General features: G+C 40.0%; 1 protein-coding gene across 1 annotated transcript in view; it reads left to right on the top strand.

Annotated features, from left to right (window-relative positions):
* Positions 1-14,008: 14,008 nt before the first annotated feature.
* Positions 14,009-26,134, top strand: part of igf2bp1 (insulin-like growth factor 2 mRNA binding protein 1) — a 268,477-nt gene continuing 256,351 nt past the window's right edge. The window contains exons 1-2 of the mRNA XM_034190879.1: positions 14,009-14,183; positions 14,622-14,682. Of these exons, the coding sequence (XP_034046770.1) occupies positions 14,009-14,183; positions 14,622-14,682 (236 nt within the window). The remainder of the gene's footprint in view (positions 14,184-14,621; positions 14,683-26,134) is intronic.

Here is a 26,134-nt window from a genome sequence, read left to right as displayed (position 1 = left end):
TGTTAAACAATTTCTCAGTTACTCACTTGTTGAAAGCCATCAAAAGCCGCCTGAATTTTACAAATGGTTTTCAACACGGAGGTGTTTTTCCTGTCGCGGCGCACACAGATTCGCCGAGTTGTCACGGAAACGACTCGGCGAATTTGCGCGCACGTCTTTCATTAAAAAATGTCCTTAAACAATGGAATGTCCGCATAAAGTCCTCATGCCGGCCTCTTCTGAATCTTCTCTGTTCTCTCACGACGTCCTGGGTGAATTAAGCCTTAAATTAGGATGTTTTCAGGTCGAAACAGGCCGACGACGGCGCCTGGAAGCGCTGCGCGACGTCCCGCTCCGTGGGAAATCCTTACACTGACAGAAACACCCCATAATCTCTCATCAGCTGTTAAACTTTTCACCGAAAACCAGCTAAATTTCTCGAATAGTGTCCACTTGGATATTCCTCACAGGTCCAGAAAATTTTTTGATAAAGCAACGCGCACCGTCTCGAGCAGCGTGTGAAACAAAGGAATTCAGCCGAGAGGGCGGGACCACATCTCACTCAAGGCCTGCCCACAGGGAAATGACGTCACCGACACGCTTGAAAAAACTCACGCATGCGCACGAGGGTTCAAGCATGATTGGTGTAATCGCACGTCATTCAAATCCATATAGTTAAAAAAAAAATAAAAGTGTCGGTTTCTTATCTAATAGACCTCGTATGTGTTAATACTATGCATTAATATCATGAGCTATTATCATGACTGGGGAGGTGATGATTTTACGTTAGGCGTGAGAGTAGAGAATCCTCGGTTCAAATCCCAGCCTGACCGGAAAATCACTCAGGGCCCTTGGGCGAGGTCCTTAATCCCCTAGTTTCTCCCAGTGTGCAGTGAGTACTTTGTATGGCACCACTCTGACATCGGGGTGAATGTGAGGCATTCTTGTAAAGTGCTTTGTCTGATGCAGATGGAAAAGCGCTATATAAATGCAGTCGATTTACCATTTATCATGATACATATGATACATGATAACAGCACATGATATTAATACATGATAACAGCACATGGTGTTAATACATAATAATAACACATGGTATTAATACGTGATAACAGCACATGGTATTAATACATGATAACAGCACATGGTGTTAATACATAATAATAACACATGGTATTAATACATGATAACAGCACATGGTAATAATACATGATAACAGCACATGGTGTTAATACATAATAATAACACATGGTATTAATACGTGATAACAGCACATGGTATTAATACATGATAATAACACATGGTAATAATATGGTAATGCTGTGATAACCAGTGCTGTTATCATGTATTATTACCATGTGCTGTTATCATGTATTAATACCATGTGCTGTTATCATGTATTATTACCATGTGCTGTTATCATGTATTAACACCATGTGCTGTTATCATGTATTAATACCATCCATCCATCCATCCATCCATTTTCTTTCGCTTTATCCAGAGTTGGGTTGTGGGGGCAGCAGCTCAAGCAAAGCCGCCCAGACCTCCCGATCCACACTATTACGTATTATCACCATTTGCTGTTATCATGTATTAATACCATGTGCTGTTATCATGTATTATTACCATGTGCTGTTATCATGTATTAATACCATGTGTTATTATTATGTATTAACACCATATGCTGTTATCATGTATTAATACCATGTGTTACTTTTATGTATTAACGCCATGTGCTGTTATCATGTATTATTACCATGTGTTATTATTATGTATTAATGCCATGTGCTGTTATGTATTATTACCATGTGCTGCTATAATGTATTATTACCATGTGTTATTTTTATGTATTAACGCCATGTGCTGTTATCATGTATTATTACCATATGCTGTTATCTATTAACGCCATGTGCTGTTATCATGTATTATTACCATGTGTTATTATTATGTATTAATGCCATGTGCTGTTATGTATTATTACCATGTGCTGCTATAATGTATTATTACCATGTGTTATTTTATTTATTATTACCATGTGCTGTTATCATGTATTATTACCATGTGTTATTATTATGTATTAAGGCCATGTGCTGTTATCATGTATTATTACCATGTGTTATTATTATGTATTAACGCCATGTGCTGTTATCATGCATTATTACCATGTGTTATTATTATGTATTAATGCCATGTGCTGTTATTATGTATTATTACCATGTGCTGTTATCATGTATTATTACCATGTGTTATTTTTATGTATTAACGCCATGTGCTGTTATCATGTATTATTACCATATGCTGTTATCTATTAATGCCATGTGCTGTTATCATGTATTATTACCATGTGCTGTTATCATGTATTATTACCATGTGTTATTTTTATGTATTAACTCCATGTGCTGTTATCATGTACTATTACCATGTGTTATTTTTATGTATTAACGCCATGTGCTGTTATCATGTATTATTACCATGTGCTGTTATGTATTATTACCATGTGTTATTTTTATGTATTAACGCCATGTGCTGTTATCATGTATTATTACCATGTGCTGTTATCATGTATTAATACCATGTGTTATTTTTATGTATTATTACCATGTGCTGTTACCATGTATTAATACCATGTGTTATTATTATGTATTAACACCATGTGCTGTTATCATGTATTAATACCATGTGTTACTATTATGTATTAACACCATGTGCTGTTTTCATGTATTATTGCCATGTGCTGTTATCATGTATTAATACTATGTGTTATTTTTATATATTAACGCCATGTGCTGTTATCATGTATTATTACCATGTGCTGTTATCATGTATTAATACCATGTGTTATTTTTATGTATTAACACCATGTGCTGTTATCATGTATTAATACCATGTGTTATTATTATGTATTAACACCATGTGCTGTTTTCATGTATTATTACCATATGCTGTTATCATTTATTAACACCATGTGTTATTTTTATGTATTAACACCATGTGCTGTTATCATGTATTAATACTATGTGTTATTTTTATATATTAACGCCATGTGCTGTTATCATGTATTATTACCATGTGCTGTTATCATGTATTAATACCATGTGTTATTTTTATGTATTAACACCATGTGCTGTTATCATGTATTAATACCATGTGTTATTATTATGTATTAACACCATGTGCTGTTTTCATGTATTATTACCATATGCTGTTATCATTTATTAACACCATGTGTTATTTTTATGTATTAACACCATGTGCTGTTATCATGTATTAATACCATGTGTTATTTTTATGCATTATTACCATGTGCTGTTATCATGTATTAATACCATGTGTTATTATTATGTATTAGCACCATGTGCTGTTATCATGTATTAATACCATGTGTTACTATTATGTATTAACACCATGGGCTGTTTTCATGTATTTTTACCATGTGCTGTTATCATGTATTAATACTATGTGTTATTTTTATGTATTAACGCCATGTGCTGTTTTCATATATTATTACCATGTGCTGTTATCATGTATTAATACCATGTGCTATTATTATGTATTAACACCATGTGCTATCATGTATTATTACCATGTGCTGTTATCATTTATTAACACCATGTGTTATTTTTATGTATTAACGCCATGTGCTGTTATCATGTATTAATACCATGTGTTACTATTATGTATTAACACCATGGGCTGTTTTCATGTATTTTTACCATGTGTTACTATTATGTATTAACACCATGGGCTGTTTTCATGTATTAATACCATGTGTTATTTTTATGCATTATTACCATGTGCTGTTATCATGTATTAATACCATGTGTTATTATTATGTATTAGCACCATGTGCTGTTATCATGTATTAATACCATGTGTTACTATTATGTATTAACACCATGGGCTGTTTTCATGTATTTTTACCATGTGCTGTTATCATGTATTAATACTATGTGTTATTTTTATGTATTAACGCCATGTGCTGTTTTCATATATTATTACCATGTGCTGTTATCATGTATTAATACCATGTGCTATTATTATGTATTAACACCATGTGCTGTTATCATGTATTATTACCATGTGCTGTTATCATGTATTAATACCATGTGTTATTATTATGTATTAGCACCATGTGCTGTTATCATGTATTAATACCATGTGCTATTATTATGTATTAACACCATGTGCTGTTATCATGTATTATTACCATGTGCTGTTATCATGTATTAATACCATGTGTTATTATTATGTATTAGCACCATGTGCTGTTATCATGTATTAATACCATGTGCTATTATTATGTATTAACACCATGTGCTGTTATCATGTATTATTACCATGTGCTGTTATCATTTATTAACACCATGTGTTATTTTATGTATTAACGCCATGTGCTGTTATCATGTATTAATACCATGTGTTATTTTTATGTATTATTACCATGTGCTGTTATCATGTATTAATACCATGTGTTATTATTATGTATTAGCACCATGTGCTGTTATCATGTATTAATACTGTGTGTTATTTTTATGTATTAACGCCATGTGCTGTTTTCATATATTATTACCATGTGCTGTTATCATGTATTAATACCATGTGCTATTATTATGTATTAACACCATGTGCTGTTATCATGTATTATTACCATGTGCTGTTATCATGTATTAATACTATGTGTTATTTTTATGTATTAACGCCATGTGCTGTTTTCATATATTATTACCATGTGCTGTTATCATGTATTAATACCATGTGCTATTATTATGTATTAACACCATGTGCTGTTATCATGTATTATTACCATGTGCTGTTATCATGTATTAATACCATGTGTTATTATTATGTATTAGCACCATGTGCTGTTATCATGTATTAATACCATGTGCTATTATTATGTATTAACACCATGTGCTGTTATCATGTATTATTACCATGTGCTGTTATCATGTATTAATACCATGTGTTATTATTATGTATTAGCACCATGTGCTGTTATCATGTATTAATACCATGTGCTATTATTATGTATTAACACCATGTGCTGTTATCATGTATTATTACCATGTGCTGTTATCATTTATTAACACCATGTGTTATTTTTATGTATTAACGCCATGTGCTGTTATCATGTATTAATACCATGTGTTATTTTTATGTATTATTACCATGTGCTGTTATCATGTATTAATACCATGTGTTATTATTATGTATTAGCACCATGTGCTGTTATCATGTATTAATACTGTGTGTTATTTTTATGTATTAACGCCATGTGCTGTTTTCATATATTATTACCATGTGCTGTTATCATGTATTAATACCATGTGCTATTATTATGTATTAGCACTATGTGCTGTTATCATGTATTAATACCATGTGCTATTATTATGTATTAACACCATGTGCTGTTATCATGTATTATTACCATGTGCTGTTATCATGTATTAATACTATGTGTTATTATTATGTATTAGCACCATGTGCTGTTATCATGTATTAATACCATGTGCTATCATTATGTATTAACACCATGTGCTGTTATCATGTATTATTACCATGTGCTGTTATCATGTATTAATACCATGTGTTATTATTATGTATTAACACCATGTGCTGTTATCATGTATTATTACCATGTGCTGTTATCATGTATTAATACCATGTGCTATTATTATGTATTAACACCATGTGCTGTTATCATGTATTATTACCATGTGCTGTTATCATGTATTAATACCATGTGTTATTATTATGTATTAACACCATGTGCTGTTATCATGTATTATTACCATGTGCTGTTATCATGTATTAATACCATGTGCTATTATTATGTATTAACACCATGTGCTGTTATCATGTATTATTACCATGTGCTGTTATCATGTATTAATACCATGTGTTATTATTATGTATTAACACCATGTGCTGTTATCATGTATTATTACCATGTGCTGTTATCATGTATTAATACCATGTGTTATTATTATGTATTAACGCCATGTGCTGTTATCATGTATTAATACCATGTGTTATTTTTATGCATTATTACCATGTGCTGTTATCATGTATTAATACCATGTGTTATTATTATGTATTAGCACCATGTGCTGTTATCATGTATTAATACCATGTGTTACTATTATGTATTAACACCATGGGCTGTTTTCATGTATTTTTACCATGTGCTGTTATCATGTATTAATACTATGTGTTATTTTTATGTATTAACGCCATGTGCTGTTTTCATATATTATTACCATGTGCTGTTATCATGTATTAATACCATGTGCTATTATTATGTATTAACACCATGTGCTGTTATCATGTATTATTACCATGTGCTGTTATCATGTATTAATACCATGTGTTATTATTATGTATTAACACCATGTGCTGTTATCATGTATTAATACCATGTGCTATTATTATGTATTAACACCATGTGCTGTTATCATGTATTATTACCATGTGCTGTTATCATTTATTAACACCATGTGTTATTTTTATGTATTAACGCCATGTGCTGTTATCATGTATTAATACCATGTGTTACTATTATGTATTAACACCATGGGCTGTTTTCATGTATTTTTACCATGTGTTACTATTATGTATTAACACCATGGGCTGTTTTCATGTATTAATACCATCTGTTATTTTTATGCATTATTACCATGTGCTGTTATCATGTATTAATACCATGTGTTATTATTATGTATTAGCACCATGTGCTGTTATCATGTATTAATACCATGTGTTACTATTATGTATTAACACCATGGGCTGTTTTCATGTATTTTTACCATGTGCTGTTATCATGTATTAATACTATGTGTTATTTTTATGTATTAACGCCATGTGCTGTTTTCATATATTATTACCATGTGCTGTTATCATGTATTAATACCATGTGCTATTATTATGTATTAACACCATGTGCTGTTATCATGTATTATTACCATGTGCTGTTATCATGTATTAATACCATGTGTTATTATTATGTATTAGCACCATGTGCTGTTATCATGTATTAATACCATGTGCTATTATTATGTATTAACACCATGTGCTGTTATCATGTATTATTACCATGTGCTGTTATCATGTATTAATACCATGTGTTATTATTATGTATTAACACCATGTGCTGTTATCATGTATTAATACCATGTGCTATTATGTATTAACACCATGTGCTGTTATCATGTATTATTACCATGTGCTGTTATCATTTATTAACACCATGTGTTATTTTTATGTATTAACGCCATGTGCTGTTATCATGTATTAATACCATGTGTTACTATTATGTATTAACACCATGGGCTGTTTTCATGTATTTTACCATGTGTTACTATTATGTATTAACACCATGGGCTGTTTTCATGTATTAATACCATGTGTTATTTTTATGCATTATTACCATGTGCTGTTATCATGTATTAATACCATGTGTTATTATTATGTATTAGCACCATGTGCTGTTATCATGTATTAATACCATGTGTTACTATTATGTATTAACACCATGGGCTGTTTTCATGTATTTTTACCATGTGCTGTTATCATGTATTAATACTATGTGTTATTTTTATGTATTAACGCCATGTGCTGTTTTCATATATTATTACCATGTGCTGTTATCATGTATTAATACCATGTGCTATTATTATGTATTAACACCATGTGCTGTTATCATGTATTATTACCATGTGCTGTTATCATGTATTAATACCATGTGCTATTATTATGTATTAACACCATGTGCTGTTATCATGTATTATTACCATGTGCTGTTATCATGTATTAATACCATGTGCTATTATTATGTATTAACACCATGGGCTGTTATCATGTATTATTACCATGTGCTGTTATCATGTATTAATACCATGTGTTATTATTATGTATTAGCACCATGTGCTGTTATCATGTATTAATACCATGTGCTATTATTATGTATTAACACCATGTGCTGTTATCATGTATTATTACCATGTGCTGTTATCATGTATTAATACCATGTGTTATTATTATGTATTAGCACCATGTGCTGTTATCATGTATTAATACCATGTGCTATTATTATGTATTAACACCATGTGCTGTTATCATGTATTATTACCATGTGCTATCATGTATTAATACCATGTGTTATTATTATGTATTAGCACCATGTGCTGTTATCATGTATTAATACCATGTGTTATTATTATGTATTAACACCATGTGCTGTTATCATGTATTAACACCATGTGCTGTTATCATGTATTATTACCATGTGCTGTTATCATGTATTAATACCATGTGTTATTATTATGTATTAGCACCATGTGCTGTTATCATGTATTAATACCATGTGTTATTATTATGTATTAACACCATGTGCTGTTATCATGTATTAATACCATGTGCTATTATTATGTATTAACACCATGTGCTGTTATCATGTATTATTACCATGTGCTGTTATCATGTATTAATACCATGTGTTATTATTATGTATTAGCACCATGTGCTGTTATCATGTATTAATACCATGTGTTATTATTATGTATTAACACCATGTGCTGTTATCATGTATTAACACCATGTGCTGTTATCATGTATTATTACCATGTGCTGTTATCATGTATTAATACCATGTGTTATTATTATGTATTAGCACCATGTGCTGTTATCATGTATTAATACCATGTGTTATTATTATGTATTAACACCATGTGCTGTTATCATGTATTAATACCATGTGCTATTATTATGTATTAACACCATGTGCTGTTATCATGTATTATTACCATGTGCTGTTATCATTTATTAACGCCATGTGCTGTTATCATGTATTAATACCATGTGTTATTTTTATGCATTATTACCATGTGCTGTTATCATGTATTAATACCATGTGTTATTATTATGTATTAGCACCATGTGCTGTTATCATGTATTAATACCATGTGTTACTATTATGTATTAACACCATGGGCTGTTTTCATGTATTTTTACCATGTGCTGTTATCATGTATTAATACTATGTATTATTTTTATGTATTAACGCCATGTGCTGTTTTCATATATTATTACCATGTGCTGTTATCATGTATTAATACCATGTGCTATTATTATGTATTAACACCATGTGCTGTTATCATGTATTATTACCATGTGCTGTTATCATGTATTAATACCATGTGTTATTATTATGTATTAGCACCATGTGCTGTTATCATGTATTAATACCATGTGCTATTATTATGTATTAACACCATGTGCTGTTATCATGTATTATTACCATGTGCTGTTATCATGTATTAATACCATGTGTTATTATTATGTATTAGCACCATGTGCTGTTATCATGTATTAATACCATGTGCTATTATTATGTATTAACACCATGTGCTGTTATCATGTATTATTACCATGTGCTGTTATCATGTATTAATACCATGTGTTATTATTATGTATTAACACCATGTGCTGTTATCATGTATTATTACCATGTGCTGTTATCATGTATTAATACCATGTGTTATTATTATGTATTAACACCATGTGCTGTTATCATGTATTATTACCATGTGCTGTTATCATGTATTAATACCATGTGCTATTATTATGTATTAACACCATGTGCTGTTATCATGTATTATTACCATGTGCTGTTATCATGTATTAATACCATGTGTTATTATTATGTATTAACACCATGTGCTGTTATCATGTATTATTACCATGTGCTGTTATCATGTATTAATACCATGTGTTATTATTATGTATTAACACCATGTGCTGTTATCATGTATTAATACCATGTGCTATTATTATGTATTAACACCATGTGCTGTTATCATGTATTATTACCATGTGCTGTTATCATGTATTAATACCATGTGTTATTATTATGTATTAACACCATGTGCTGTTATCATGTATTATTACCATATGCTGTTATCATGTATTAATACCATGTGCATTTCTGGTGCATTTCTCAGCCTGAATCAGAGGGCGCTGGTGCTTTGCCCCACAACAAGACAATTAACTTATTTTAGATGTTGAAGGAGTCACAGCACCTCATTCATTCACATCGTCCTTCACCACAGACAGCCGATTCTTCAGCATTCTGCATGCCATAAGAAGAAATCCCATGATCCACCAAGGCAAAAAATCAAATCAAATCAAAAATGTTAAATTACTCTGTTTGTCCTTCGTGTGTGTGTGTGTGTGGGTGAAGTCAGGTGACAGAGTATGCACTCTCAGTGGTGTTCATGTCAATGCGCCTACCAAACAAAAGGGTTCTGCTGGTGGTGGAAATGCAAGCCAAGCCAGACTTAACTGTACTGACCCGTACCATGGTGGAAATGAGGCTTTAGCACACAGACTCTGTGAACAAACCAATAGTCAGGCTCGACAAACACAGGAAAGCAGCACAGGTCAGCAACAGGAAATAAAACACAAGAGAACAACTCAGGAGAGCATGACAGCAAGACAATCTGGCAGAGAGTGACTTAATGAACAAGGAAATGAGCGTGCATGTGAAACCTGAAACCCCAGTGCCCATTGACGGGAAGTAAAGTTGATAAAAAAACACAAAGATCAAATGTTTCAGAAAAAGACAATGCAGAAGAGAAATTGTAATAAGAACAATACACAATAAAAGCAACACGGAGGAAAATTCACTGCGATAACCTGGAGAGCAAAACACATAAACAGAACATGAGCCGTGACATGATGAAGCTACACCTGTCAGTCTAAACTCCTAGATGTTTCAGCTAATGTCTTGCTGTCATGGTTCACACTCTGATCACTTCTCTGGTGTCTCTATTTTTGCTCTCTTGGTTGTCCTGTTTGTGGTGAACTCTGCTCTGTGCTGCTGTCCTGGTTATGTCTCATCTGTTTCCACAATGTTTCCTTCTGGAATGGGAACTCCTTGTGCTTTATTTCCTATTCACAGGCACCTGGGCTTCTGGGTCCTGTGCACTCATTGCCCAGTTCATTGAGTTATGAACAGTGTAAGTGTTCACAGCCCATCACTCCAGTGCCAGAACATCTCGCCCCTATGCTTGGCTTCAAAGTATTGCCGAAAGGGCCAAGAGGGGGCAGGTGTTCTTTGCAGCCAATGAGTCCAGCAGGTGATTTCACTGATGAAAATCACTTTGACCAGAGTTCATCAAAACCACACTAACAACAACAAAGATCAAGTCAACAAAGTACAACAGAGTCATCAAACACATGAAAGAAAGACAGAAAAAAGTCTTATTATACACTCAACAAAAATATAAACGCAACACTTTTGGTTTTGCTGCCATTTTGTATGAGATGAACTCAAAGATCTAAAACTTTTTCCACATACACAATATCACCATTTCCCTCAAATATTGTTCACAAACCAGTCTAAATCTGTGATAGTGAGCACTTCTCCTTTGCTGAGATAATCCATCCCACCTCACAGGTGTGCCATATCAAGATGCTGATTAGACACCATGATTAGTGCACAGGTGTGCCTTAGACTGCCCACAATAAAAGGCCACTCTGAAAGGTGCAGTTTTATCACACAGCACAATGCCACAGATGTCGCAAGATTTGAGGGAGCGTGCAATTGGCATGCTGACAGCAGGAATGTCAACCTGTTGCTCGTGTATTGAATGTTCATTTCTCTACCATAAGCCGTCTCCAAAGGCGTTTCAGAGAATTTGGCAGTACATCCAACCAGCCTCACAACCGCAGACCACGTGTAACCACACCAGCCCAGGACCTCCACATCCAGCATGTTTACCTCCAAGATCGTCTGAGACCAGCCACTCGGACAGCTGCTGAAACAATCGGTTTGCATACCAAAGAATTTCTGCACAAACTGTCAGAAACCGTCTCAGGGAAGCTCATCTGCATGCTCGTCGTCCTCATCGGGGTCTCGACCTGACTCCAGTTCGTCGTCGTAACCGACTTGAGTGGGCAAATGCTCACATTCGCTGGCGTTTGGCACGTTGGAGAGGTGTTCTCTTCACGGATGAATCCTGGTTCACACTGTTCAGGGCAGATCGCAGACAGTGTGTGTGGCGTCGTGTGGGTGAGCGGTTTTCTGATGTCAGTGTTGTGGATCGAGTGGCCCATGGTGGCGGTGGGGTTATGGTATGAGCAGGCGTCTGTTATGGACGAAGAACACAGGTGCATTTTATTGATGGCATTTTGAATGCACAGAGATACCGTGACGAGATCCTGAGGCCCATTGTTGTGCCATACATCCAAGAACATCACCTCATGTTGCAGCAGGATAATGCACGGCCCCATGTTGCAAGGATCTGTACACAATTCTTGGAAGCTGAAAATGTCCCAGTTCTTGCATGGCCGGCATACTCACCGGACATGTGACCCATTGAGCATGTTTGGGATGCTCTGGACCGGCGTATACGACAGCGTGTACCAGTTCCTGCCAAAATCCAGCAACTTCGCACAGCCATTGAAGAGGAGTGGACCAACATTCCACAGGCCACAACTGACAACCTGATCAACTCTATGCGAAGGAGATGTGTTGCACTGCATGAGGCAAATGGTGGTCACACCAGATACTGACTGGTATCCCCCCCCCCCCCCCCCCAATAAAACAAAACTGCACCTTTCAGAGTGGCTTTTATTGTGGGCAGTCTAAGGCACACCTGTGCACTAATCATGGTGTCTAATCAGCATCTTGATATGGCACACCTGTGAGGTGGGATGGATTATCTCAGCAAAGGAGAAGTGCCCACTATCACAGATTTAGACTGGTTTGTGAACAATATTTGAGGGAAATGGTGATATTGTGTATGTGGAAAAAGTTTTAGATCTTTGAGATCATCTCATACAAAATGGGAGCAAAACCAAAAGTGTTGCATTTATATTTTTGTTGAGTGTAGTTCATTTGCAATGGCCCAAAAATCTTCACACCGACGTTCTTCACCATCTTCCCCTGCTTCTTCCTCACTCAGGTTCCTCACTCTGCAGTCACACATGTACAATCTGGGCTGTGTTTTGGGTGTTGGAGGTTCCAGACAATGTTCCAGTGATGTCCTGGCATGTGCAGTGTTACACAGTAATTCAGGGATTACCAAAATATCAGTCTTTTTTTTTAAAATGTATTTAATAAATCAATAAATAAAAATAAAAAAATAATAAAAATAAATAAATAAAAATTACCAAAATATCTTGGAGTTCTCAATGGAAAATAGGAATTTTGACAATCCAGCCAGAGTTAAAACACGACCACAGCAGTGAGGAAATCCCTGGGTCATCCTGGATGGTGTCAGACAGACAAGTTCAAAAATCGCTCTGCAACACGTCCACACTCTCTGGAACACTCCCGGATTCCCACGGTAAGAACCCGGTTCTGCTCCTGACAGTGATCGTCTCTGCTACTTGGACTGTGGCTGGACAACGGAGACAACAGGAATTCAATGTTTCCATGATGTCAGTGAATGCTTCATGCTAGGCTAACCAGCCCCTGCTAATGACCTTTGACATTTTAAGCTGGGTGTTGGGGAGTTTTTGGTTGGGGTGCCCCTCCCTCACTGAAACTTTTCAGTGGGTTCCAGCTGCAGCGTGCATGAGCGCACACGGAGGCTGCACACGCACGCGCGCTCTCACGCAGTGAAGCCCCTCACGAGGGGGAGACTCCACCCCCCCTTACTCCAAAGAGACCACGTGGTTTCCTTTCTGGAAAAGAGGGGCGTGGCCTGCACTGAGTGGGCGGCACGCGGATCGAGGACGCGCCGTCGCTTCTCCCACTCCACGCACCATCATCAAAGCCAGCCGCACACACGCCGCGTGCGCACATGGATTTCCACTTCAGCGTCTGCAGCCGTTAAACACGTTTTCTCTTCAGATTATACAGGATTTTTTTTCCCGCTTTTTTCCCCAGTGAGTTATTATTATTTTTTGTTAATTTTAATTTTTTTACACACTCAGAAGAAAGAAAAAAGTTTGTGTGTGTGTGTGTTTATTTTTTCTGGCTGTTCTTTGGTTTTGGTTTCTTTCGGGACTTGAAGGATCCAACATGCACAAACTGTACATCGGGAATTTAGGCGACAGTGTGACCGCCGAGGACTTGGGGAGAACCTTCGACGACCACAAGATCCCGTACTCAGGACAGTTCCTGATGAAGAGCGGCTATGCCTTCGTGGACTGTCCGGACGACCAGTGGGCCATGAAGGCCATCGAGACCTTCTCTGGTGAGTTGATGTGGACCACAGACCGACCGAACCAAGTTTTCCAAAGGGATGGATCCGGTGTAAGAACCGATTCCGAGGTGCGGGTGGAACGCAGGGTATTGGTTCTTAATGTGTGATCGTGGCTCCCCTCCCCCGTTAAAGACAAAGACACCAACCAATCTGTGCCCCGGTTCGGCATCCAGATCTGCCAATAATCGATCAAAAAGCCAATAACTGTAGATGCATCAGCCCAGTGTGGTTTTTAATCTGAACCCACCACACAGATCCGCACTAACAGCTGGAACTGTGAGGCACCCTGAAAGGTTCCATCTCTAGACCCGGTTCCTCCACATTCGGGAACCTAGGCTCCTGGATCTGCAGTCTAGGCTGGTGTGGGCCTGCAGCAGTTATCATGTGGTTTGAGTCCTGATTTCTATTTAACAGGATTTTATTTTTCAGGTAAATATGAACTCGCCGGGAAACGGATCGAGGTGGAGCACTCCGTCCCCAAGAAGCAAAGGTACCGAACAGTTCCCGCAGTCCCACCCTTCCCCCTTCAAGTGTTCCAGGTCCAGGCGCCTCTTTGTCCGGTGCATCTTTGGCTTTTTTTTTTTTTTGCAAAGCTTCTTGTGGTTCAGTAAATCAGGGTTCTGGGTTCTGGGTTCCAAGTTTTTCACATTTATTATTTTTGGTCAATCAGAATCTCTGCTTCAGTTTTAAGTGGAACTTTTTAGTTTTGACATTTTGTGGTTTTGGTCAAAAATGATCCGTTGATGTTTTTTAATTTGATTCTGGAGGTTTTAAAACATATTGAATATGAATCATTGCGTCACGATTCTTCATTCATTCACTTCGTTACAAAACACCGAAAGAAAATTTCACCGAACTGCTTTTTGTTTTTTATTCTCTGCACCATCTTTAAAAACATTGTGTAATTCTCTGTGTGACCTTTGGCACACACACACACACGATGTATTTTATTTTAATGTGTGTATATATTTATAATCTGTGGCACCACGTGACCACAGAGACAGAACCGGACCAGGCGTCTGGACCGAGGCCATGTGTGTGTGCACGGACTGTGTTCTGACCCACGCGCTGTGCGTGCGTGGCCTCTCCATGCACGCTCTCAGTCCACAACCAGGGTTAGGGTTACTTTAAAAATGTATTCCGATACAGTTACTGTTGAAAAATGTAATCAGTAACGTAATCCAAGTACCATAATATAAAGTAATGTAATTTGATACTTTCAATTACTTCTGGATTACTCCAATATCAGATATGCTAATACAGACAAAAGAAACTAAATATAAATAGTCTTGACCACATAGTACAGTTTATTAAGCAAAAATAAAACTGTTTCTTTTCCATGGCATGTGCTCTGTTTTACTTCACATTATGAATTAAGAGCACCACAATATAGTTTTAAACACACCCAGTGTTCACCTGCTAAATTTTCAACAAAAAATGCCAAACAAATGAAATATATAGTACCGTGTAGGATATTGTATCCTAAATCCTGGCAACGGAAAAACATGCCTCTGTGGATAATTGTGGACGTGTGCAGGTGTCACAAGCATGTTTCATGCATATTGCGGATGTTAAGCGAATATGAGCCAATTTTGTGCACAATTCATACGCAAATCCTCCTAAACGCCAGTGGGACTGGGCCTTATCGGGTGTTCTTTTTTAGGCACTGCAGGATTCCCGTGCAAATGTCGGAGAGCTGCTAAAATATTACTGTGCGTTCTTTTATTCCCATGCAAACGTCAGAGAGCTGCTAAAATATTACCATGCGTTCTTTTATTCCCGTGCAAACGTCAGAGAGCTGTTAAAATATTACCGTGTGTTCTTTTATTCCCGTGCAAACATCGGAGAGCTGCTAAAATATTACCGTGCGTTCTTTTATTCCGTGCAAACGTCGGAGAGCTGCTAAAATCTTACCGTGCGTTCTTTTTATTCCCGTGCAAACGTCGGAGAGCTGCTAAAATATTACCGTGCGTTCTTTTATTCCCGTGCAAACGTCGGAGAGCTGCTAAAATATTACCGTGCGTTCTTTTATTCCCGTGCAAACGTTGGAGAGCTGCTAAAATATTACCGTGCGTTCTTTTATTCCCGTGCAAACGTCGGAGAGCTGCTAAAATATTACCGTGCGTTCTTTTATTCCCGTGCAAACGTCGGAGAGCTGCTAAATATTACCGTGCGTTCTTTTATTCCCGTGCAAACGTCGGAGAGCTGCTAAAATATTACCGTGCGTTCTTTTATTCCCGTGCAAACGTCTGAGAGCTGCTAAAATATTACCGTGCGTTCTTTTATTCCCGTGCAAACGTCGGAGAGCTGCTAAAATATTACCGTGCGTTTCTTTATTCCGTGCAAACGTCGGAGAGCTGCTAAAATATTACCGTGCGTTCTTTATTCCTGTGCAAATGTCAGAGAGCTGTTAAAATATTACCGTGTATATATTATATATTAAGTATAATTACTGCGTATCCTCTCTGACATTTGCACGGAATAAAGAAAGCACGGTAATATTTTAACAGCTCTCCAACATTTGCTCGGGAATAAAAGAAACGCACATTAATATTTTAAGCAGCTCTCAACGCTTGCATGGGGATAAAAGAACGCACAGTAAATATTTTAGCAGCTCTCCAACGTTTGCACGGGAATAAAATAACGCACGCTAATATTTTGAACAGCTCTCCAATGCTTGCACGGGAATAAAAGAACGCACGGTAATATTGTAGCAGCTCATCCGACGTTCGCACGGGAATAAAGAATGCACGGTAATATTTTAACAGCTCTCCAACGTTTGCACGGGAATAAAAGAACGCACGGTAAAATTGTAGCAGCCTCTCCGACGTTTGCACGGGAATAAAATAACGCACGATAATAGTTTAACAGCTCTCCGACGCTTGACACGGGAATAAAATAATGCACTGGTAATATTTTAACAGCTCTCCGACGTTTGCACGGGAATAAAGAACGCACGGTAATATTTTAGCAGCTCTCCGACGTTTGCACGGGAATAAAAGAACACAAGGTAATATTTTAACAGCTCTCCGACGTTTGCACGGGAATAAAATAAACGCACGGTAATATTTTAGCAGCTCTCCGACGTTTGCACGGGAGTAAAAGAACGCACAGTAATATTTTAACAGCTCTCCGACGTTTGCACGGGAATAAAAGAACGCACTGTAATATTTTAACAGCTCTCCGACGTTTGCACGGGAATAAAAGAACGCACGGTAATATTTTAGCAGCTCTCCGACGTTTGCACGGGAATAAAAGAACACAAGGTAATATTTTAACAGCTCTCCGACGTTTGCACGGGAATAAAATAACGCACGGTAATATTTTAGCAGCTCTCCGACGTTTGCACGGGAATAAAAGAACGCACGGTAATATTTTAACAGCTCTCTGACGTTTGCACGGGAATAAAAGAACGCACGGTAATATTTTAGCAGCTCTCCGACATTTGCACGGGAAATGAAAGAACGCACGGTAATATTTTAGCAGCTCTCCAGCATTTGCACGGGAATAAAAGAACGCATGGTAAGGGCCCTGTCCCACTGGCGTTTAGGAGGATTTGCAGATGGAATGCGCACAAAAGTGGCCCACATCCGCCAAACAACCGAAATAACCGTTAACATTCCTGTATGAGTCGGGCCGCCATCCGAACATGTCAGTGATCATCCGCAGAGGCACGCAGAGATCCGCATCACTGCCTGAACACATACTAAAGACATACGCAGGACATACACAACCAACGTGCCGCATATCCCCTGTCATCCTCTGATATCCGCAACCGACGGGTTGGCGCGGCTTGGCGGCGGACCGGGACAGCGAAACAGATATGACGCGTGCCCAGCACGGCCACATCACGGTCGCAAATGGTATGTCGCGCATGCAGACTAGAGCATGACACGGAGTGGGATTTTCACTCCCGTCCCATCCGCCTCCCAGAAAAAAAATCCCATCCTGTCCCAATCCTGGACTGGAGTAAACAATAAATCCCTCCGTCCCACTCCTGTAAAGATGACTCCCAATCCCATCCCGCTCCCACTCAAAATCAGTCCCACTCCCATCCCACTCCCGTATATGTCTCGCGCCGTGATGATCAATCAGGGACTGAATATGTAGTGACGTGGAGATGTCTGGAGTTTGACTGAAGATGTGAACATGTCCTGTCGCTGGTAGCAGCCTGTGAGCAGGACTTATGTCTCTTTTGTCCTTTATTTCACAATTATGACAGAGTTTTTGGAGCGAGCAGCAGCAGGAGCGGTTTCTTTTCCTTTTTATGTTACGTGCGTGCGCAAGCAAATGGAGATTATTTTACTTATTAACTTCACAGATGTATAATAGAACAAATGGTGACTGGTTTCTAAACACAATTATGACAGAGTTTTTTGGTGGAAGAGCGAGGAGCAGCAAGCAGCGGAGTTTTCTTTTTTTTTTAATTGTTTACATGTGCGCGCATGAACGGGACAGTTGGTCCTCAGACTGGGTCCTGCAGAGGTGGAAGGACCGCTGAAAGCAGCTGTCATCCAGACGCAGCTCCTGCAGCAAATAATGATACTCTCTGTATTGGGAGCTTTTCACAACTCGCTCCGTGTGATCAGGTCCGTCATGTTAACTTGACTGACAACCGGAGCCGGTGAGCGGAATGGAAGCTCCTCCTATTTGATGATGCACCAGGGCGAATTTTTGCAGCAAAAGCAGAGTGACACACCGGGCGAAGGAGGCGTGTCCGTCGCCACGTGACCCCCGCAAATTTGTAGCGTCTGATCGCGCCCGGTGTGAACGCGGCATTAAATAGATGAAAATCATCATCTATTTTTGGCATTCCCACTCCAGCCCGCTCCCGTTCATTTTTATTCCTGGCCCATCCCAATCACGGGATTGATAAAATTTTACTCCCATCCCGCGGGAATCCCGCAGGAATCACGTGACCCACGGGAATTCCTGAAAAATGTCATCCTCTAATGCAGACAGAGTGGGCACGGATGAAGCGAGTGCATCACGGCCGCTGTGCCCCTCATGGGGGTGCCTCCGCGGTCGCCTTCGCTTCTGTTCCCTGTTATATCCGCTTTTCTTCCTCATGTATTCGCTGATCCACGCCGGGACATTTGTCATTTCCGCCCACCTTTGTTGCGGACGCTCAGCTTTTGACTCCTCATTTCAAGCGCAAATCCTCCTAAACGCCAGTGGGACAGGGCCCTAATATTTTAACAGCTCTCCAACGTTTGCACGGGAATAAAAGAACGCACGGTAATATTTTAGCAGCTCTCCGACATTTGCACGGGAATAAAAGAACGCACGGTAATATTTTAGCAGCTCTCCGACGTTTGCATGGGAATAAAAGAACGCACAGTAATATTTTAACAGCTCTCCAACATTTGCACGGGAATAAAAGAATGCACGGTAATATTTTTGCAGCTCTCCGACGTTTGCACGGGAATAAAAGAACACACGGTAATATTTTAACAGCTCTCCGACATTTGCACGGGAATAAAAGAACGCACGGTAACATTTTAACAGCTCTCTGACGTTTGCACGGGAATCCCGCAGGGCCCAAAAAGAACGCACGGTAACATTTTAGCAGCTCTCTGACGTTTAGACCGGAATCCTGCAGCGCCCAAAAAGAACGCACGGTAACATGCTAGCAGCTCTCCGACATTTGCACGGGAATCCTGCAGAGCACAAAAAAAACGCACCGTAACATTTTAGCAGCTTGCCGACGTTTGCACGGGAATCCTGCAGCACCCAAAAAACAACGCAGGGAAACATTTTAGCAGCTCTCCGACGTTTGCACGGGAATACTGCAGTACCCAAAAAAGAATGCACGGTAACATTTTAACAGCTCTCCGATGTTTGCACGGGAAACCTGCAGCACCCAAAAAAAAGAACGCACAGTAACATTTTAGCAGCTCTCCGATGTTTGCACGGGAATAAAAGAACGCACCGTAACATTTTAACAGCTCTCCGAAGGTTGCACGGGAATCCTGCAGTGCCCAAAAAGAATGCACGGTAACATTTTAGCAGCTCTCTGACATTTAGACCGGAATCCTGCAGCGCCCAAAAAGAACGCATGGTAACATTTTAGCAGCTCTCCAACATTTGCATGGGAATCCTGCAGCGCCCAAAAAAGAACACACGGTAAGGGCCCTGTCCCACTGGGGAGAGGATAATTGCGCATGAATTGAGTACACAAATTGCAGGTGTTCATTGTCGTCTGCAACAAAAATGGCCAAAAATGACAAATGTCCCAGTATGAATTACGGATATATTAATAATATATAGCGAATATATGATGAACAATCACAGTTATATAACGCATGTAGTGAGGAAACTGATCCGACACATTGAGATTATCACGGCAGTATTATCGGTGTATTATGAATGCATCGCGCATGTGTTGCGCGTGCACGGCATCTGCATTGCGGTCATAAAATAAGCGCGGTAACATTTTAGCAGCTCTCCGACATTTGCACGGGAATCCTGCAGAGCACAAAAAGAATGCACCGTAACATTTTAGCAGCTCGCCGACGTTTGCACAGGAATCCTGCAGCGCCCAAAAAAGAATGCAGGGAAACATTTTAACAGCTCTCCGACGTTTGCACGGGAACCTGCAGTGCCCAAAAAAGTACACATGGTAACATTTTAGCAGCTCTCCAATGTTTGCATGGGAATAAAAGAACGCACGGTAACATTTTATCAGCTCTCCGAAGTTTGCACGGGAATCCTGCAGTGCCCAAAAAGAATGCACGGTAACATTTTAGCAGCTCTCTGACATTTAGACCGGAATCCTGCAGCGCCCAAAAAGAACGCATGGTAACATTTTAGCAGCTCTCCAACATTTGCATGGGAATCCTGCAGAGCACAAAAAAGAATGCACCATAACATTTTAACAGCTCACCGACGTTTGCACGGGAAACCTGCAGCGCCCAAAAAAGAACGCATGGTAACATTTTAGCAGCTCTCCGACGTTTGCATGGGTATCCTGCAGCGCCCAAAAAAAGAATGCACGGTAACATTTTAGCAGCTCTCTGACGTTTGCATGGGAATCCTGCAGCGCCCAAAAAAAACGCACAGTAACAGTTTAGCAGCTCTCTGACGTTTGCACGGGAATCCCATGACGCACAAGAAAGAATGCACTGAGGTCCCTCCTCGCTGGTCTCCATCCAGTTAGGAGGGACTCCATCCAGAGCATGCATCTCCATCCTGAGAACTGAACACTGAGTCTCTGGATCTCAGCAGAGAGGAGACCTCTTCATTCAGGTGTGGTTTCTGGTTGAAATGGATGTTTTTTTTTTCTTGGACATAGCAGCATCATCCTCACACTTGCTGATGTAGCTGCTCACAGATGATTAGTTCTCCTTCAGGTCCACCTCTCTCCTGCTTATTGCCACCTCCCCCAACATCTGCCAGTCAGTCCATTGTGGAAGCAGCACCACTGGGCCATACAGTGGTGGTCTTTGTTGTTTATCTCCTTCGGGGGCCATGGATGATGGTGATGTGGGTGGAGTATTGTGGGCGTGATGAAGGCTCTGTTACCTTCGTCTTCATTTGTGTGCACATGGTCAAGTGTGCGTGTTTGGCTCCCTGAGTGGCCACGGTGATATGCTGGTGAAAGTTTAGCAGAATGTGGCTAAAGTCTCCCACAATCATGTAAAAAGCCTCTGGCTGATTGTTCTGAAGGGAGATGATGTTTTTGGCCTCCCTGAGTGCGTCGTAGGCCTCCCTGAGTGCGTCGTAGGCCTCCCCGATTGCATCATAGGCTGCCTGAGTGTTTCAGCTTTCAGGCTTCTCTCCTGTGGAACCAGCTCCCAATTCGGATCAGGGAGACAGACACCCTCTCTACTTTTAAGATTAGGCTTAAAACTTTCCTTTTTGCTAAAGCTTATAGTTAGGGCTGGATCAGGTGACCCTGAACCATCCCTTAGTTATGCTGCTGTAGACTTAGACTGCTGGGGGGTTCCCATGATGTACTGAGTGTTTCTTTCTTTTGCTCTGTATGCACCACTCTGCATTAATCATTAGTTATTGATCTCTGCTCCCCTCCACAGCATGTCTTTTTCCTGGTTCTCTCCCTCAGCCCCAACCAGTCCCAGCAGAAGACTGCCCCTCCCTGAGCCTGGTTCTGCTGGAGGTTTCTTCCTGTTAAAAGGGAGTTTTTCCTTCCCACTGTCGCCAAGTGCTTGCTCACAGGGGGTCGTTTTGACTGTTGGGGTTTTTCCGTAATTATTGTATGGCCTTGCCTTACAATATAAAGCGCCTTGGGGCAACTGTTTGTTGTGATTTGCATCATAAGCCTCCTTGAGTGCATCCTTGTCCTCCCTGAGTATGTCGTAGGCCTCCTCGAGTATGTTGTAGGTCTTCCTGAGTGTGTCATAGGCTTTCACACTCAGGGGGCATAAACAACAATACTAAATGCGGCTGTGAATTCCTGGAGCAGATGATGCTGCTGCTGACATTTAACATTTTGTAGTTCTGCTACTTGAACAGTTCGTGCACCAACCATTGTTTATCTGTCCCCCGACAGATGAGGCCGGGCTGTATGGAATAGCAGCAGCACTTTCAGCATGTTGCTCCGCGTGATAAACTGCAGCAGTACCTTATCTCTTGATATGCGTTTGTCATGAGATGGAGCAGGTCTGTTTCATTGTCCAGTGAGTGGACACTGACCAGAAAGAGTGTTGGAATTCCACATTTCCCCCAGAAATGTTTTCAGGGCCCATGGTACTCAATGGTTGAATTGAAGAGGGTGATTTTTGCCATCAGGATCAGATGTATGTTTCTGAGGTCTATGAAATCTTTGACAGCTAGTTTTAACTGATGCTCAGTTTTTACGATGGCGGTTTGTCAGTGACAGTAATGAACCAATGAACACCCAGTGACATTATTTACAAAAAGATTACTCCACAGAAAAGCAGCAGTCAGTGTTGCAGATGTGCTGAAATGATGGACACCCAATTCAAGTCACATTTGGCATCATTTAAAAATAAAAAGTGTGGTTTGGTGGGGTTCCTGCTCCTCTGCTCCTGGTGTTCACAGGAGGCGGAGTCTGCCAAGTGCGTCAGCGAGCCGTGGCGTTCGTGAAAACGTTGAGTGCTTGAAAAATATCCAGAAATACCTTCCTGCTGCATGCTTTCTCTCAGTAAATGCAAAGAAGATCACAAGGTTTTAGTGTGTGTGTGTGTGTTTGATGGAGGAGGTGCAGGCGGGAGGAGGCGGGGTTCGAGTCAGGGTGAACAGACCTCTTCTTTTGGTTGTGCAGACAGGAAGACGTATGGACACACTGCGAGTGCTTTGAACAGACTCTCGATAACATTGGACTGTTTTGTCTTTAACTCGTGTGTGTTTTAAGGATAAATTCACCTTTTTTACGACCTTCAGCATCATAAAACATCAGTACAAATCCACACTTACTCAATTTGCTTAATTTGCAAGAAATGCTTTTTAGAAAAAACTTGTTTGAGAAGGGCTCTTTACTCTCTTCTTCACCTCTAAAGTCATCCTGCAGGTCACCATCCTGCAGGTCACCATCCTGTGCTGTCAAGCTACAGTGGAGGAAATAAGTATGTGATCCCCCGCTGATTTGGAAAGTTTGCACACTGACAAATAATTAAACAGTCTATGATTTTTATGGTAGCTTTATTGTAACAGTGATAGAAAGAATAAAAAATTGAGAAAATTACACGAAATGAAAAACAAAAATCAATTTGCATTTGACTGAGGGAAATAAGGATTTGACCTCGTAGCAAAACATGATTTAATACTTGGTGGCAAAACCCTTGGTGGCAAGCACAGCAGTCAGATGTTTCTGGTAGTTGGTTACTAGGTCAGCACACACATCAGGAGCAATTTTAGTCCACTCCTCTCTGCAGATCATCTCCAAATCATGGAGGTTTTGAGGCTGGCGTTTGGAAACTCAAAGCTTCAGCTCTCTCCATAGATTTTCTATAGGATTAAGGTCAGGAGATTGGCTAGGCCATTCCATGACCTTGATGTGCTTCTTATGGAGCTACTCCTTTGTGACCTTGGCTGTAGGTTTTGGGTCGTTGTGCTGGAAGACCCATCCACGACCCATTTTCAGTTTCCTGGCAGAGGCAAAGAGGTTGTCAGCCAAGATTTTGAAATACATGACCCTGTTCATCTTCCCGTCGATGCGGTGAAGTCGACCTGTCCACTAAGAAGAGAAACACCCCCAAAGTATAATGCTTCCACCGACAAGCATGGCAGTGGAGATGGTGTTCTTGGGGTCATATTCAGCATTTCTCTTCCTCCAAACACGTCGAGTTGAGTTGAGGCTAAAGAGCTCGATTTTGGTTTCATCTGACCGCAGCACCTTCTTCCAGTCTCTCTGAGTCATTAATATGCTCATTGGCCAACTTGAGGCAGGCCTGGACGTGAGCCTTCTTCAGCAGAGGGACCTTGTGCGCACTGCAGGATTTTAAACCATTGTATTACCAAAGGTTTTATTGCTGACTGTGGTCCCAGCTGCCTTGAGATCATTAACCAGCTCCCCCGTGTAGCTCTAGGCTGATCTCTAACCTTTCTCATGATCATTCAGACCCCACGAGGTGATATCTTGCATGGAGCCGCCAGCCTAGGTCGATTGACAGTCATGTTGTACTTCTTCCACTAATTGTACCAACAGTTGTCACCTTCTCATTCAGCTTCTTACCTGTGGTTTTGTAGCCCATCCCAGGCTTGTGTAGGTCAACAGTTTTGTCCCTGACATCTTTAGACAGCTCTTTGGTCTTACCCATGGTGGAGATGTTGGCGTGCCACTGAGTCTGTGGGCAGGTGGCTTTTTATACAGGTGACAATTTGGGACAGCTGTCTCTCATGCAAGTAACGACTTCGCTGAGATTAGGAGTATGTCAGTGGTCTATGGGAGCCAACATTGCTCATGCTTGGTAGGGGATCAACTCCTAATTTCCCTCAATGAAATGCAAATTGATTTTTATTTTTCATTTCATGTAATTTTCCTCTATTATTTGATATTCTGTCTATCACTGTTAAAATAAATCTACCACAAAAATCATAGACTGTTTAATTATGTCATTGTGCAAACTTTCAAAATCAGAGGGGGATCACATACATGTACGAGGTCTGTCCGTAAAGTATAGGTCCTTCTTATTTTTTTCAAAAACTATATGGATTTCATTCATATGTTTTTACGTCAGACATGCTTGAACCCTCGTGCGCATGCGTGAGTTTTTCCACGCCTGTCGGTGACGTCATTCGCCTGTGAGCACTCCTTGTGGGAGGAGTCGTCCAGCCCCTCGTCGGAATTCCTTTGTCTGAGAAGTTGCTGAGAGACTGGCGCTTTGTTTGATCAAAATTTTTTCTAAACCTGTGAGACACATCGAAGTGGACACGGTTCGAAAAATTAAGCTGGTTTTCAGTGAAAATTTTAACAGCTGATGAGAGATTTTGAGGTGATTCTGTCGCTTTAAGGACTTTTCACGGTGCGAGACGTCGTGCAGCGCTCTCAGGTGGCGGCGTCAGCCTGTTTCAAGCTGAAAACCTCCACATTTCAGGCTCTATTGATCCAGGACGTCGTGAGAGAACAGAGAAGTTTCAGAAGAAGTCGGTTTCAGCATTTTATCCGGATATTCCACTGTTAAAGGAGATTTTTTTAATGAAAGACATGCGGACGGGTCCGCGCGTCGGGACGCAGCCGACGCGGTGCGGCGGCACAGGAAAAACACCTCCGTGTTAATAACCATTTGTAAAATCCAGTTGGCTTTTGATGGCTTTCAGTGGAATGAGTATATGAGAAATTGTTTATCAGCTGGAGATGTTCCAACTTGTCCTCAAGGCTTCCAACAGAGGTGTTTTTCCTGTGGCGGAGCGTCGCGGCGGCTGCGAGCCGACGCTGCAATCCGCCTGCACGTCTTTCATTAAAAAAATCTCCTTTAACAGTGGAATATCCGGATAAAATGCTGAAACCGACTTCTTCT

This window comes from Thalassophryne amazonica, chromosome 16 (genome assembly GCF_902500255.1).
Source record: "Thalassophryne amazonica chromosome 16, fThaAma1.1, whole genome shotgun sequence".
Classification (NCBI taxonomy): Eukaryota; Metazoa; Chordata; class Actinopteri; order Batrachoidiformes; family Batrachoididae; genus Thalassophryne; species Thalassophryne amazonica.
This window is presented reverse-complemented; position numbering and strand designations above follow the sequence as displayed.